Source organism: Rattus norvegicus, chromosome 3 (genome assembly GCF_036323735.1).
Source record: "Rattus norvegicus strain BN/NHsdMcwi chromosome 3, GRCr8, whole genome shotgun sequence".
Taxonomy (NCBI): Eukaryota; Metazoa; Chordata; class Mammalia; order Rodentia; family Muridae; genus Rattus; species Rattus norvegicus.
The window spans coordinates 71,377,365-71,392,733 of NC_086021.1; the positions used below are offsets into that span (position 1 = coordinate 71,377,365).

The 15,369-nt window shown below is 37.8% G+C and overlaps 1 protein-coding gene across 8 annotated transcripts in view; it reads right to left on the reverse strand.

Moving 5' to 3' along the window:
* Scn1a (sodium voltage-gated channel alpha subunit 1) overlaps positions 1-15,369 on the reverse strand; it is a 119,031-nt gene that overhangs the window by 16,525 nt on the left and 87,137 nt on the right. For 6 of the 8 annotated variants that reach the window (XR_010064701.1, XM_063284620.1, XM_063284619.1 and 3 more), the window contains exons 18-21: positions 12,614-12,734; positions 11,098-11,252; positions 9,043-9,216; positions 7,440-7,562 (exon numbers count right to left, since the gene is read on the reverse strand). Coding sequence is in view for 7 of the 8 variants with exons in the window: in XM_063284620.1 (XP_063140690.1) it covers positions 7,440-7,562; positions 9,043-9,216; positions 11,098-11,252; positions 12,614-12,734 (573 nt within the window). In the remaining variant the exon portion in view is untranslated. Of the gene's footprint in view, positions 1-4,656; positions 4,721-4,755; positions 5,240-7,439; positions 7,563-9,042; positions 9,217-11,097; positions 11,253-12,613; positions 12,735-15,369 lie in introns of those variants that run through there. The other 2 variants (XM_063284622.1, XM_063284623.1) reach the window with 2 other exon arrangements.

Below are 15,369 nucleotides of genomic sequence, written 5' to 3' on the forward strand. Positions count from 1 at the left end.
ATAAACAAGAAGACAATCCCCTAGGAATCTTTGATTTATTTTCTATCAAGACTACTTATCCTATCTGTGTAAGAGCAAAGCAAAAATAATCTTAAAATAAAACTCATTCCTTCTTAAACATTATGCTTAGGAAAAGAAATATAGGCAGTATGCAAAGAAATGAAGAAAGGAAAGAAATTTAATATAAAAAAGGCTAAAGAAAAAGCAAAATGGGAGAAGCTAGCTACTGGATGAAGACATATGTGTAGTTTGTTAGAATAAAAAGAGAGAGAGAGAGAGAGAGAGAGAGAGAGAGAGAGAGAGAGAGAGAGAAGTAAGAACTCCTAGGCAGGAGACTAGCTTATTAAAAAAAAACACAAAGCAATTTATCAAAGAACTGAACTAAAACATTTGGGCATGAATTGATTGGACCAACATACTTTAAATATAAGTTCAAATTCAGATGTATAAATATAAAACTATTTTAAATACCTAATTTTTGGCCTTAATTCTCCATGCATTGCTATAACTAATAAGAATTTTTGCATAAGAAGCAAGACGATTTAGCATCATGTATTTCAGTAGATCATCACATCGTTTATTTCAAGCTCCAGTCATGTCAGTTGTTTCATTTACTGAGTTTAATCCAATAAACTTATCTTAAATGAAACACTAGAGAGATTTTCTCAGGAAAACAAAAAGAGGAGGATGTCATACATCCTTACCAACTCTGCTGTGGTTGTGTAAAGTCCCGTGCTAGATTTTCTTAATTATTTTTATGAAAAGGGTATTTACCTCTCTCTTATCCTTAATCCAGGACTACAGATTAAAAAATGGGAATCTTTTAGAGTTGACACACTAGAGTGCTGGCTTCTTTCTCTATAGCTCTCTATTGAGCTACACTTCAGTGGGTAAGAGGGAGCTAACGGCTTGGCCCTCACATGCTCTTAAGTGGCAGAGGTGTCTCAGACAAACACGGACGACCGAGACGAATACCACTCAAGAGGGAAAACCTGCTGCTGCTTTCGTCAGTTTGAGTCAGAATAGCATCTATTGGATTTTGATTATAGTATAATTTTAGAATAAAGCTTTTGCCTGTCTGACAGAAGAAGCAGAGCCAATTCCTTGTACTTCTGAGCCCTGACTGAACTCTGTGAGAAACAGTATATGTTGGGAGATGCAAAATAGAGGGTGACGTGGCCAAGGGAAATGAAACCAGTAATAATAAAGATGAGGAATGGACATGGAAAAGATAATTTAGATTGCCCTAGCGAGGCAGAAGCAGAAGATAGGCTTGTGTGGAGAAACGAATGAGCGACTATCTCCCTTTACGGCCTCCCTACAGAATATGTATCAACTTTCCTGTACATATTACTTTTTAAAGTTATCTTCAATTTAATTTTAAATTATTTATTATGAAGGGATTTAAAAAACACTTTTATATATATTTTAAAATGGTACCCTTAAAGTTATAATTTAGTGGATTTGAGATATGAACAATGACATTGAGTAGTTGTTTCTCCTTTCTGAATACTTCGTCTCCCACCCACCTGAAGTGCTGTGTCTGCCAAGGATATGAAGTCCGTACTGAAGTGTGAGCTTTTGCCTTTAACACCCATGCCACTGAGCGTTTTGACACCAGTCTGTAGGTCTATGGCTGCTTTCTTCAAGTCTTTCCACCTTGGCCATTTGCCCACCCTCCTGATCTGAGCTCTGTCCTCAGTTACTAAAGAACTACATTATTGTCAGATTTTTTTTCCTTGCCTTCTTCCAGTATAGATAGAGTAAATTTATCTACACCAAGTCCCGTTTTTTAAAGTTTTTTTAATGATTCTCTGGCCCTTAGAAAAGTATTTCTCTTTCTCTGGCATTTACGTCACTCGACAGTTTGTGAGTTTACTTTCCTTGGATCATTTTACAATTACATTTATTTGTGTGTGCATTTGCTGTAGCACTTGGGTGGAGGTCAGGGGACAGACTGCAGGGATTGGTCCTCTCCTCTCCCTGTGGGGTCAGTTCTGGGAACTGTACTCCGGTGCTAGACTTGGCTGCTGAAGGATTCTCACTGGTTGATCCATTTCCCCATTTAGCTTCCCTAACTGGTTACATACATGTCATAATCCTCTATGACAGTCACTCCATGATAATGTGTTAGCCTGAGAATTGAGACTCTTCTTTCTTTGAAACTCCCTGCCAAGGATTTGCCCTTGAAATAACCTCCCTTCTGAGGCTTTAGCTCAGATAAACACATCTCTTATTGAGTCTATTCCTACCTAACAGTTCAGCCTCCTTAAGAAAGATGAGAGTTTTCACCTCTGAATTCAGGAATTATAACTTAGTACTGGAAAGAACAATAAAGAAACTTTGGTGATGGGGCTTCATTGGGAAAATTAGACTAGTGAAGCTACAACAAGTTAGGTTCAGAAAGTAGACCAGAATTGGCATCTCACCCTCTTTTCTGCTTACCCTGAAAGTTTTTTTCATGAGTTTCAATCTCTTAAAGTTTTCTTTGACTTGCTCTGTGTGAACGTTAATTGTTTTTCCACACCATTGGTAGATTATGATGTTTTAATGTGTATATGTCGAGTACACATATGTGTGCAGGTGCGCATGCACATGTGTGATCATATATGTGGAGGCATAGAGAGGTATGGGAAATACATGTGTAGATGTAGAGGAAATAGATGTAGGAGATGGGGGTGGGGTCCCATCTTCGTCACTGCATCAGTTGAATTCAGAGCTTGAGGGCAGGGTTAGTCTGGCTAGCCAGCTTGCTCTGGAGATTAGGTTTCATCTACCTATCTCTGGATCAACTACTATGTGAGCTACTATGCCCATCTGAACATTTATGAGGGTTCTGGAGATCCAAATTTCAGTCCTCATGCTTGCTTGGCTAAGGATTTAACCACTGAATGAGAAAACAATTTGCATAATGTAATAGATGTGAAAGATTTCCCTTGAAACAGGGACTGATTTTGAATTAAAATTAATAATGCTCATTAGTGAATTTGTGATGTCAAATAGTGTATAGGAATGCGGTTCAGGGAAACTAGCAAATTTGCCATGGATTTGCCTCAGTGAGGAAATTTATTTTACAGGGAGGGAACTTTGTCTTGAAAACCAGTTGGCATAGGATCAGAGGATTTGCCACTGAAAATCCATTTAAAGTTGTGATTTCATTAATGTGCAGAGCAAAAGATCACAAAAGGACTGCCTCTCCCAAGAGCCCAACCATCCCTTGGTTCTGCAGAGAAAGACGTCGTGTATTAATTCTTTACAGTCTCTCAGGAGAGTTAGTAATTAGCTCCCATGTGGGATGCACCAGGGAAAGCTGGTCTAAATAAATTGGAAATAACACATTGAGGTTATAAGGTACTTAAAAGGAGATGTCTAAGAAAGAAGTACGCTTAATGGGTGGATTGTAGAACCTGTCTCTCCTAACAGTGTTTTAAAAAGACATCTCTGAGCAGAATTCCTGTATTGTAACATAACCAGTTCGTTCAGTCTATCTCTTCTCTAGGGTTCACACTTCTGATTAAAGCAATGAAAAATTAGAAACAGGCAAATATTCTAGTTGATTTTAGAAGTTTCAGTGCATTTGAAAGTATCATCTAAGTGGAGATGTTTAGATGTTTTTCAAGTCACTGGTGACCATGGGTTCTACAGCTTTTCTAAGAAAAACAGGAAAATCATGTGAATAAGAACTCAAAAAACGGAAGGTAGAAATCATGAGTTCTTAATATGAAAAGTAAAACGTTTTTTAAAAAGCCAACATCTAAACTCAGTGTTGTGAAATTTTATTAATATGAATATTTTTGATAGATGTCCCGATTATCCAAACAAAAATTTTCTTCTTCAAAATAACAAAAGTTATCTTTCTTACACAAGACTCCAGCACTTTCAGAGGAAGTAAAGGTGTAGGTTTGTTTTTGTTTGGGGGTTCACTGCGATGTCCTCTAAGATTCTGGGAGGTTTTATTGGGGTGGCTTACATGGAGTTGGCTTATACACTAATTTCTCACCGCTCATGACCTTTTGTTTGTCAAACTATGCTAGTCTATATATTTCAGTGAAGTTGATTTTTGGCACATTTTGGTTTTATAACTTTTCATGTTCCCTTGTTTCACAGGCATCTACCTTTTGCAAGTACCACATTTTTATGCAATAAAGACGAGTATGACCACAACCAATGACAACCCTAAGATACCTGGTCTGCTACACCTTAGCCTCCGCCCGTACACATCCACAACCAACGGGTGGAATGTGGCTGACCCGCTGAGGGACCAGAGCAGTGTACCTAAAAGCAAGGGCTATAGGCTTCCCTCGCTATCACGAGCTTGACAAGTTAAAATGTTTCCATCTCCATCCTACACCAGGGTCCCCCACCCTCACCAATGAAGTCATTTCCCCCATAAATGGATAATGAAATATGCAATAGCTAAGTCACATTCAGTGGAACTTAATAAAGATACGTGCTACTGGGGTTATAATCCACAGATGGTAAGTCAGAGATATTTTTTATTTTCCCCCAAAGAAATTTAAACTCATTGATTTGGAAGTAGATGCTACATTGCCCCTACTGTGGTGCGATCCGTCCCCTTCCCGTTCCCTCCCTCAACCCCACTACACATACGTCACAGTGCAAGGATTAAAGGTAGGAAAAGGGGTAATACAGTACCCATAATAAGGGGCTGAGGGGAGGAACCACCGCTCCACCCCATCCAAGTTGGAGCAAGATTATCCTATATAAAATAGAAATATATAGTTTATTATTAGTTAGAAAGCTGATATGACAGAACATTTGGTGTTACTTTTTGTATATGATGGTCGCTGTCTGTTGCCCTAGCAACTGAGACTTGAGTTCTTTGGAAAAGGTTTTTACATTATTTTTCTTTCTCTCTCTCCCAGCTTAGGAAATTAAAAGTACTAATTTAAATACCAGGTTTATTTGACCCTAGGTCTTCACGACATCAGTTCATTCCGTTCAATTTCACGAGTTGAAAAAAAAAATTCGGACTGGAAATTTGAAATACAATAAATGTTCAAAAGCTGTCAGCCAAAAGTGTGCGTAAGACATGCGAGAACACAAAGGGCAACGTGATGATACCTCATTCATTACTTTCTAACTCCTTCTCAAGCACTATGCAGCATGCGTTACTCAGTCGCGTGGCGTAGAAGCACATGCTTTGAAAGAGAGACGGAAAACCCAAAACAAAATGACTGCCTGGTTGACGCTTGGACACAGCGATTGCGGCTCTATGCTGCCAAGGAGGATAAAAATGAGAGTTTCTGAAGATATTCTATCTCACTTCCCGGTTACAATCATCATCGTGTCCAACCTCAGCGCCATCCACAATGACACTTTTACAAAGTAGAAGGATTTCCCCTACTAGAAATACAAAAACAGAATCAACGAAAGGTTATTTTTGACTTTACAATGCCAAAGTGGTGGTGAGGAATTGCCGTGACCTTCAGGTATTTGTGGCCTCGCTCACTGTGAACCAAGGAACCGTCACCAGGAGCCAGCTTCTTAGCAGCTGCCCTGAAGGTTTGTTTCGATGACTCCCGTTTTTTTTTTTTTTTTTTTAAGAAAAGCATTGTTTACAATAATTGATTAAAAGCATTATTAACAATCATGGATAAAGTTATTTCTATGAAAAGGAAAGTAGACCCATTTGTTATGGAAAGTAGATATTACATATAAAAAATAAGTGACTATGGTATTAATAATCTTCTAAAAGGTCAAAGTTGAAGTTTTTTTTTTTCTAACAACCTTATGTACTTAACATTATTCATTATTTTAAAATGTAGATTTGAGGGGCCACCAAGGCCTGACACTATTACTGATGTTTGTTATGCTTGCAGGTCCGAGGCCCCGGCACATATGTAGCAGAGGTCTGCAAGGTCAAACCTCGGTGGGAGAAGATGCAGTCATTGAGAGACTTGAGGCCCCAGGAAAAGGGGAGGTCTGGTGATGGGGTAGGGGTGGGGGAACACATCCTCTAGGAGGCAAGATGCAGGATGAATGGCTTGAGGAACTGTAGGAGGGAGGGAGGACCTGCAGGGGAGGACATGGCTGGATGTAAAAAAAGGGAAACATTCAAAAAAATTTTTTAAAAAGTTTTTAACAATGTGGATTTTAATTTGGATCACATATTTTTATATAAAATGTCTGAAAACGATGTTTTCCTTGACAACTGAAATTGCTATTCTGAAATAAAAGTGCTCTTTTAATTGGAAAAACATTGAAGCTTTGCATAATTGGGAGAAAGTCCATGATGCATTTTAAATACAAATGTATTCCTGTGTGAGACTCAAAGCTTCTCTGTGCTTACTTGTACCTACTGAAGAGAAGCTTTCATATGTGTTAGAGAAATTAAAAATGGCTTACATTTCTTTTAGTAGAGTATAATAAAATTCATAATGTTTTTTTTAATTTATGAGAGAACACAGGCTCTATGCCATCTATAGGTTGATGAGAGCCTGCAGGGCCCCCTGGTTTATAAGTGTAAATGTCAGGGCAATGTATTCCCTTTGGTTTATACATTTCATCTGCTTGGTTTAGAGAACATAAACTGTGGACCTTACAATTAAAAAAAATAACTCTCACACTGCACATCTCCTATAAATGACTACAGTACGCTTTGAAATGATCAGAATAACAACAAGCCAATAAAGGTGAAATTCTAACGTGTGATGGAGTTTGGAGACGGGAGGAATGCTTTGCTCAAAAGAGCAATATAAGACTTGGTGTAACTGAGAAAAGAGGGTTAGGTTAAGGCTAATGAGCCATGTATGGTAATGAATAAAAATGCACATTCTGTTTCTTTTTTCTTAACAGTTTTATCATCATCAGATGCCTGGGTGTTTATAGTATTTAAATTAGCATCTTACTTATTCACTGTGGTTAACTCATTTACACTTGAGGCAGGATTATACTCCAGTCAATGGTTAATATCTGCCCTTGAATGTATTTGAATAATGAGCATTTTGGCATTGTAAAGGCAAAACATTGGACAACTCTTCATTTTTTTCTTTTGTACTCATACACACTTGTGATTCACACTATTTTCCAGAATATTCCTTAAGTACAGATAGGTCATCATAGAGAACGACATGACACAAAATTATCTCTAGGTGATTATTACATTACTCCACTTAGTTCTTTAAGAGAGTATCTGCCCCCCTTTGTATTAGGAATTACAAGGAAACTCCCAAGATCAATTATGAAATAAGGTCATTTTAATTAGCAAAGCAGATAAATGATATTAAATCATTTTCAAAGAGGCCTATTTTCTCTTGCATATTACCAAGAAGTAGATATGCAGCAGAGAAAAGGGTAAAGTAGCAATTTTGCAAAGGGTTGCCATTCTTTTTGCATGCATGTGTCGTTGGTTAGTTGAGTAAGAATCAGTCTAGCTTTGACAATAGAGAACACTGCAAAGTTTTCACTTCTCTTACCCTCATCCCTTCAAATCGTGATAAGGCTCTTAGGGGTCTCAGAGCTCTTAGTGTCCTTAGGGACTTGATGGCCCCAAGTTCAGAGTAACCCAAGGCATTTGCTGTTAAACTGACCAATGAAACCTGTAAAATACGAATAACAATGGATAAGTCATAAACTGAACTTCTGTTCAATTTGCTGTTATCAACTAATGTAACGGATACAGGTTTTATTCATAGCTGTTCTGCTATTCTATTGAATAAACACAGCAGAAATGACTCCTAACGAAGAACTAGAGGCGGGGAATGGCCCCAAGGAAATTACTGTCTTCCAGACACAATGGGGTGAGGGACATATGAGCTCATAGAGATAGTGACAGCATGCACAGGACCAATGGAAAATTTAAACTGGACTAAATCTAAGCGTCGGGGAGGGGACATGACCAGGAAGTTCTAGCCCTAACCAAGAAACTATCTATCTGCAACCAATACCACTGGGAGAGAGAAAAATCAGTTTTTCTCAATGGAGTGACACTGGGTATATGAATCACACTGGAGGGCAGTCTGTATGATCAGAAGTAGCTGACCAACCCAAAATGGACTCAGATTAGTTGTTTGTGTGCATTTTTTTTGTTATGTTTGGTGGTTGTTTTGGTTTTCTGCTGTTTTTTTTACTTTTATTCTCTCTCTCTCTCTCTCTCTCTCTCTCTCTCTCTCTCTCTCTCTCTCTCTCTCTCCTTTCTTCCTTTTTTGTTTTCTCAAGAGAATGAAGTTGTCCGGGTAGTAGGGCAGGAGGATCTGGAAGGACTTGAGAAAACGGAAGTATATAAGCAAAATCCACTGTATGCAAAGTTACACTGCATGAAACGTTTAAAAGTAATAAAAGTCCTAACTGCACTACGAGTTGTGAAAGCGTGAGTTGATGTCTGTTGATCCATGTCCCCTCTCTATTCTGTAAAACTGATGATTCCTTTGAGGTTTCCATCAATTCACCCACTTGGTTTTGACCTCAGCAAGAGGCCTTGTTACTCGTTTTAAGTGAATGAAATGTTCACTATTAATGACTAAATTTCTCCATAAGCATATCTGGTATATCAAGGACTTTCTGTAAATCTTATTTACATCAAAGAATATTTCTTCCCAGTCATGAAGTAGACTTGTCTTCCCCTACCCTTCAAAATCTCTCCATAAAATCTTCCAGCCGATAAGAAAGATTTATAAAATTACAGTTAGTACTCACTATCCCTTTTGTTTCTTGACATTCTTTACTATTGGGGAAGAAAATCAGTGAATAAATGAGGGAAGATCTGGAGTTTGTCTGCTTTACAACATGGAATTATAAACACCCTTTAAATGGCTTTTTCCATCATTCATGTTATATGTTACCGGCATGACTTTTTAAATTTGTTTTTCCCACTAGATCTTATCTCCCCTTTTAAAATTAGTTAGTAAGTTAGTCCAGAACTTCTAAATTCTATGCTATTATTTGCTTAGAGAGTTTAGGACTCAGCAGATCATCTGGTCATCATAACACAATGGTCAAGGATTCATTCACTGATTTAAAATCAGGAGACAAACAAGACAAACTACCTCAAACAAAAGGCATGGTATGGAAGATACCTACATCAACAATTAAGAAGTCCAGCCAACACCAGGCATTGGTGAAATACGTTTGATAGCCGTAGGCTACCCATTTGAGGAGCATCTCCAGGATAAAAATGTAAGTGAAAACCTTGTCTGCATACTCCAGCATGGTCTTGATCGTCTTTCGCTGATCAATGTATATATCCTCAAAGGCCTAGAAAGGAAACACTATACATTTTAGCTTTCAAACAGTACTAGAATCTTGAATCTAGATTTTTCAGATTATACATGTGCACATGGTATTTCCTCAGGACAGAAGAACAGGCATGCAGTGTTATTATTGTTTTGTTACTCTATGGGTCTTTTCTTTATAAATGGGAGGGAAAGATGTACTTCAGATAGCTACTAAAACCAGAAAGGGGTCTTCACAACTCCACTCTTCCTGAAATCAAATTGTAACTTCATAAGTCATTTGGCAAAGCAAGGAATTATTTCTTAATGCCACACCCCATGGCAGCCATTTTGTTTCTTTGTTTTCATGCTGTGGTTGTGACTCAGTGGCTAGAACATTTGTGGAAGATATGTGAGACCAGGAGCCTGGTCTTCAGCACCATAAGAGCAAAAATCAAACCCATCTCATTATTACGCTTTTTTTCCTATAGGAGAGAGATTAAATACATAAATAATGATTGTTTTTAGAAAGCATAAATTATGGTTTATCAACATACTGTCCACTTTTATTTTACTAAGTAGTTAATTGCTCTTTTGTTTTTTGTTGTTAATTTTATTTCTTTTATTTCTTTCTTTTGTTTTGTTTTTGTTTGGTTTGTTTATTTGTTGTTCAAGATAGGATTACTCTGTCCTCACTTTGTACACTAGGGGGCTTGAACTCACAAAAGCCTCTTCCTGCTGAGTGCTGAAATTAAAAGTGTGCACCACCATGCCTGACTGATAATTTTACTTTTTAGTAGATAGAGTATGACATTACTTAATAGGAACATATTAGTTTTCAATTAGATCCATGTGTTGTTCTAATAAAAACCTCAGCTTGTATTTTACTTCTAATATATAAATTTTAATGATGAAAAGATATTTTTGCCTATGATATGCAGATATGTAGAAAGTGATATATAGAAGACATTTACTACATCAAGAATTTTACAGGAAATATATATACTTGATTTTAAAACTTGTAAGTGTGTTTCAATCAGGCAAACACTTTGTGTTTATTTATTTGTGTAGTCTATCATCTATCTGAATCTATATATCTATCACTTATGTATGTATGTATCTATGTATCTGTCTACCTATATCTATCTATCTATCTATCTATCTATCTATCTATCTATCTATCTATCTATCTACCTATCTATCTATCTATCTGCCTATGTGTCTATCTATTCAAACATTTTATGGCTTAAATATTTCTGTATATATGAAATGTTATCAATATAGTTGGACATGTGTAAATAATTTTCATCTAAATTTACATAGATTCTGATGAGTTGAACCCCTTCCTGTAAGCATCATCCAGTCTTTAAATAACCACTCAGGCATGATGCCCACTGTTTAGTATTTACCCATATCCATCATTTCCTTGAGTTGCCCAAGAAGAGTGAACGCACATGAACGGAGGCAGAGAAGAGGTCCCCAAGGACCTACCAAGTGTGCACAGAGAGTTCATCAGAACTCAGAGAATACACAGTCACCGTGATAGCACTAACATGAACTCTGCTCTACTCCTCGTGGCCATGTTTACTTAAGCAAAGAGGAATTTAATACTCATTTACTTTGTTTATAATGACTAAGCAAAAGGGGCCGTTTTTGATCCGTTTCATAATAAGCACACATTGATGAAAGATTAGACGTGTGTGTGTGTGTGTGTGTGTGTGTGTGTGTGTGTGTGTGTGCGCGCGCGCGCACATACATGCAAACACAGAAATGAAGTCATTCATTAAATTTCTGGCTGGAAGATAAAAAGGTGGAATATTGAAGACTGGTTGGCAACTAAGGCAATGGGATATGAAGGCTTAAAGAGTCAGGGGCGTGAGATTTTCCCAGTTGCTACTAGCACTTTGGGTTGAGGTTCGCTCACCAGGGCACCACTACTGAGGAGAATCATGAACACAATGAAGGTCTCAAACCAGTTGTGCTCAACTATTCGGAAGCACGTTCTCCGAAGGTTCCACCACTGTTTTCCTCTTCCTTCTTCCACACTGATTTGACAGCACTTGAATCTCTGCACACAGCCTGCAAGTATAAGGTTCCAATAGGAGAAAGGAAGACAGCCTCCATTACAGATCACACGAGCCCAGCTTTACCCCTCTACCACCAGTGCTATTGCTTCAGTGGCGCTTTAACCTTAAAGTAACGAGTGTATAAGCAGTGGGAAATCAACGAAAACATACAGCATCTTCATATTTTGCCTCTTCTCTGAAACAAGGAAAACTTTGTAAATTATAAATAGAGACAAGTAGTTTGCCTTCATTGTCTGAAATTAATGCATTTGGTTGGAGTGACTCCAGAAAAGGACTTCCAAATGAAACTAACAACTTGACAGAAACCTTCCCTCTTAAGTGTGGAGAGTAGCAATATGCATTTCATCCACACATGGGCATTCTTGGGGGTGTTCCTGAAAAAGGTGTACTTGGTTTTCTAAGTTGTCTGAGGTTGCTAACAAGTGAATTGCCTGGACCTGCTTTGATGTGTCTTTTTTTAAACATAACTAAACTTATTTATTAGATATTTTATGTATTTCAAATATTATCCCCTTTCCCCCTTTCCCATCCTCCCTTCCAGCCTCCCCCTGCTTTTATGAAGATGTTCCCACTCCCACCCACCCACTCCCATCTCAACACCCTAGCATTCCTCCATACGGGGAAACGAAGTTCAGGATACCCAAGAAACAACTCCCAGACCATATGAAGCTCAAGACTAAGGAAGACTAAAGTGTGAATTCTTCAGTCTTCCTTAGAAAGGGGGACAAAATACTCATGGGAGGAAATACAGGGACTAAGAGTGGAGCACGGACTGAAAGAAAGGTCATCCAGAAACTGCCCCACCTGGGAATCCATCCATATGCAGCCACCAAACCCAGTCACTCTTGCTGTTGCCAAGAAGTGCTTGCTGATAGGAGCCTGATATGGAAGTCTCCTGAGAGGCTCTGCCAGAGCCTTACTGATACAGATTAAAATGCTTGCGGCCAATCATCGGACTGAGCATGGGGACCTCAGTGGAGGAGTTAGGGGAAGGACTGAAGGAGCTGAATGGGTTTGCAACCCCATAGGAAGAACAACAATCTTAACCAACCAGACCCTCCAGAGCTCCCAGGGACTAAATCACCAAAGAAAGTATACAATACACATGGAGGGACTCATGGCTCCAGCCGTGTATGTAGCAGAGGCATCAATAGGAGGAGAGGTCCTTAGTCCTGTGAAGGTTCATTTCCCCAATGACTTTGACTTCCTCACATTGCTTTTATTTATTGAATCAAGCCTATGGCATCACTAACCACAAGATTTATTACATTTAAGCAACCCACTTTGGATGACTAACACCTGAAAAGGCTGCACTGTGGAAGCGAAGTGCAGTAAGGACACCAGCATTTTTACCTTCAGTGAAGCAAGCTTCGGGCTCAAGGGTTTCTTCTGGTTCCATGACAGGCTGTTCCTCCGCAGGTGCCCCGATGTCTACTGTGCTTCCTTCTGAGGAACTACTGCTTTCGTTGAGTTTCTGGGCATAAGATGGTCATAAAAAGCACATTCTTTTCAGTTAATTCCCCAGTGAGTGGCATACCAAGAAGAGATTATGACTATGAATGTATTTTTGTTTTTCCTCAAGGTAAGGTGCTATGTAAATTTAGAGTAAAAAGAACATTCAGAAGAGGGAGTAGGAAAACCTCACTGTTGATTCCTTTCCCAGGAATTTCTGTGTGCAGATTGTTGAGTTGTGCTGGGATGTTACAAATGACCGTCAGCAGCATGTAGTGAGGAAATGTCTATCCCGTGGATTTGGAGACGGGGAAGGTGTCATGACTTGTAGGAGTTGGGTGAGAGTGAAGGGAAATGGAATTCAGAGAATCCCTACCTCAGAAGAAAATAAAATCATGAAGCTATTCCGTGTTTAAACATTTACACATGCTTCTTTAATAGTGTCTCAATTCTGAGCAACTGCAGCCCAATGCTTTAACTTATACTTACTAACAGGTAGATCAGAGGACCAGATTTATTTATTTAGTATCAAAGTATTCACATATGAAATATAAATTTCATATGACCTTTGGAGAAAAGATGTCTTAAAATAAGTAAAAAAAATACGTCAATGAACAAATAACCTTAGACTCCTAATTTAATGGGTTCATTATTAGAAAAATATCTTAGAATCAAAAGTGTTGCAGGAACAGACCAATAGATGCATGGAAACATGAGTTTTCCCTTCAATGAGTAATGTTTATACTAATATCCCATGTAAAGCTAGTTAAGTAGAAGCAGCATTTCTCAGAGTTTGGCAGTAATAACCAGACACATGGTTCTCGTTTTGGCCTCTCAGGAGTCAAGGATGGCAAAATGGCAGAAAACATCAACTTATCCTGTGACCTTCATCTGGGTAAAAGTAATTAGTACATTTGGTAATTTAGTCAAGGAAGATACATTGAGCGCCATTAGAAACTTAGTGTTTATTGGCAACTATAACATCCATAGCCCTATTAGATACTTGAAATAGAATATGATGTCTTCCAAACTATGGATTTATGTTTAACCTAAAGGAGATCACACCAAGTACCCAATCAACACATATTTTTAAATAATAAACTTTAAGCACCATGTTAAAACTATTAATAATAATTTCATATATATGAAACAGAATTCTCTTTGTTCCATCAAAGGAAGATGGCTTCTACACCTGCGTCCCTATCCAGCTGACTGCCACCCTTCCTTTTAGGTTTCTTGTGAAATAGAAAGCTAGAAGTCATGGAGATCTGCATTGACATGAAAGACTAATCACAGTTCTGGGTGTCCATTTTAAAGATTAGCCCTGTCGTTATGCATAGATTCTTCACTGCAAACTAATTGTAACTTTTCAACATGTATGGTGGTAGCCTGTTTACACATTCAGCATTTGCTCTTCGGCACAGGATACAACAGGTAGATTTTAAATCTGCATTTAAAGCTGCATTTGCTTTGAATGACCTTATCCATGACTCGACCATTTATCCTGACTTAAAAACATATCCATAGACAAGACATACACTTGCTCATATAATAAATGAAGAGATTCATTAGACCGTGGGCTAATTCCCATTCTGAGGAGTCCTATGTCTTATCCTCAACATAACTGGAATTTATACTTGGCTGTAACAGGGCAGTTCTATGCTGAGATTTGCCACTGCAGTAGTCATATTCAATAGCTTTAGTTGGCGTTATTATTGTTGCAAGAATTATTCCTTATTTTATAAAAAAAACTTGTGAGCAGCATTTTATTATTATCCAACATTCTTCAGTATAAAAGAAAACATTTTGTGTAAGATGCCTTCTCTTCATGTAATAGGTGAATTGACTTGAGAAGTTGAGAGTCTTCACCAACATTCACTAATTACTAGAAATTCTATCTCCTCTTTCCCTCTGAATAAACTTATGTGTGGGCAGGGATTCAGATAAAATTTATTTTAAATAGAATTTTTAACTTGCTGAGCATCTAACAGTGGTCTGTTAGACCTCTAAAGATATTTTAGCCTTTATCAAGAATCACAATATCAGGTATCATTCAAATAAAACCTCATCATCGTCAGTGGTATCATTTTTCAATGTCAAGTAAAACAAAAAGCTGTTAAGCAGCCAGGCTGTAGCACTGGCATTCACTAGTAAGACACTGCCTAGAGCTGGTTCCACATCTTGCCAACCATAGCATCTTTTTCACAATGACCACTGTTTTCATTGATGCACGTAAAGTAATGTCTTCTTATTCTGCCTTTAAAAGATTACTTGTTTGATGAAACTAAGTACTATTTGTTTTTGGCCTAATTAAAAGGCTTGTCTGAGAAATGCTTGGAATGAAAATCGCAAGAACCCAAAAGGCACTATGTTATTTTTTAGACACATCTTCAAAAGTACTTTATGTAGAAGGCAAACAGATATAAACCAGGAAAATTCATTTTTAGATTATATTTATTATTCATGTTTCACATTTTGACTTTTTAGGCTACTTACATAAGGGTTCCACTCTTCCAAAGTCTTTTAAATGAATATATGCAGACTGACAGTTTTTTTGTTATTTTTATATTGGTATCCTAATTCATAAAGATAGTCTGAGGATTACATTACTTCTATTTGTACTGGATTCTCTTGGGTTATTGAAACAATTCTTTCCA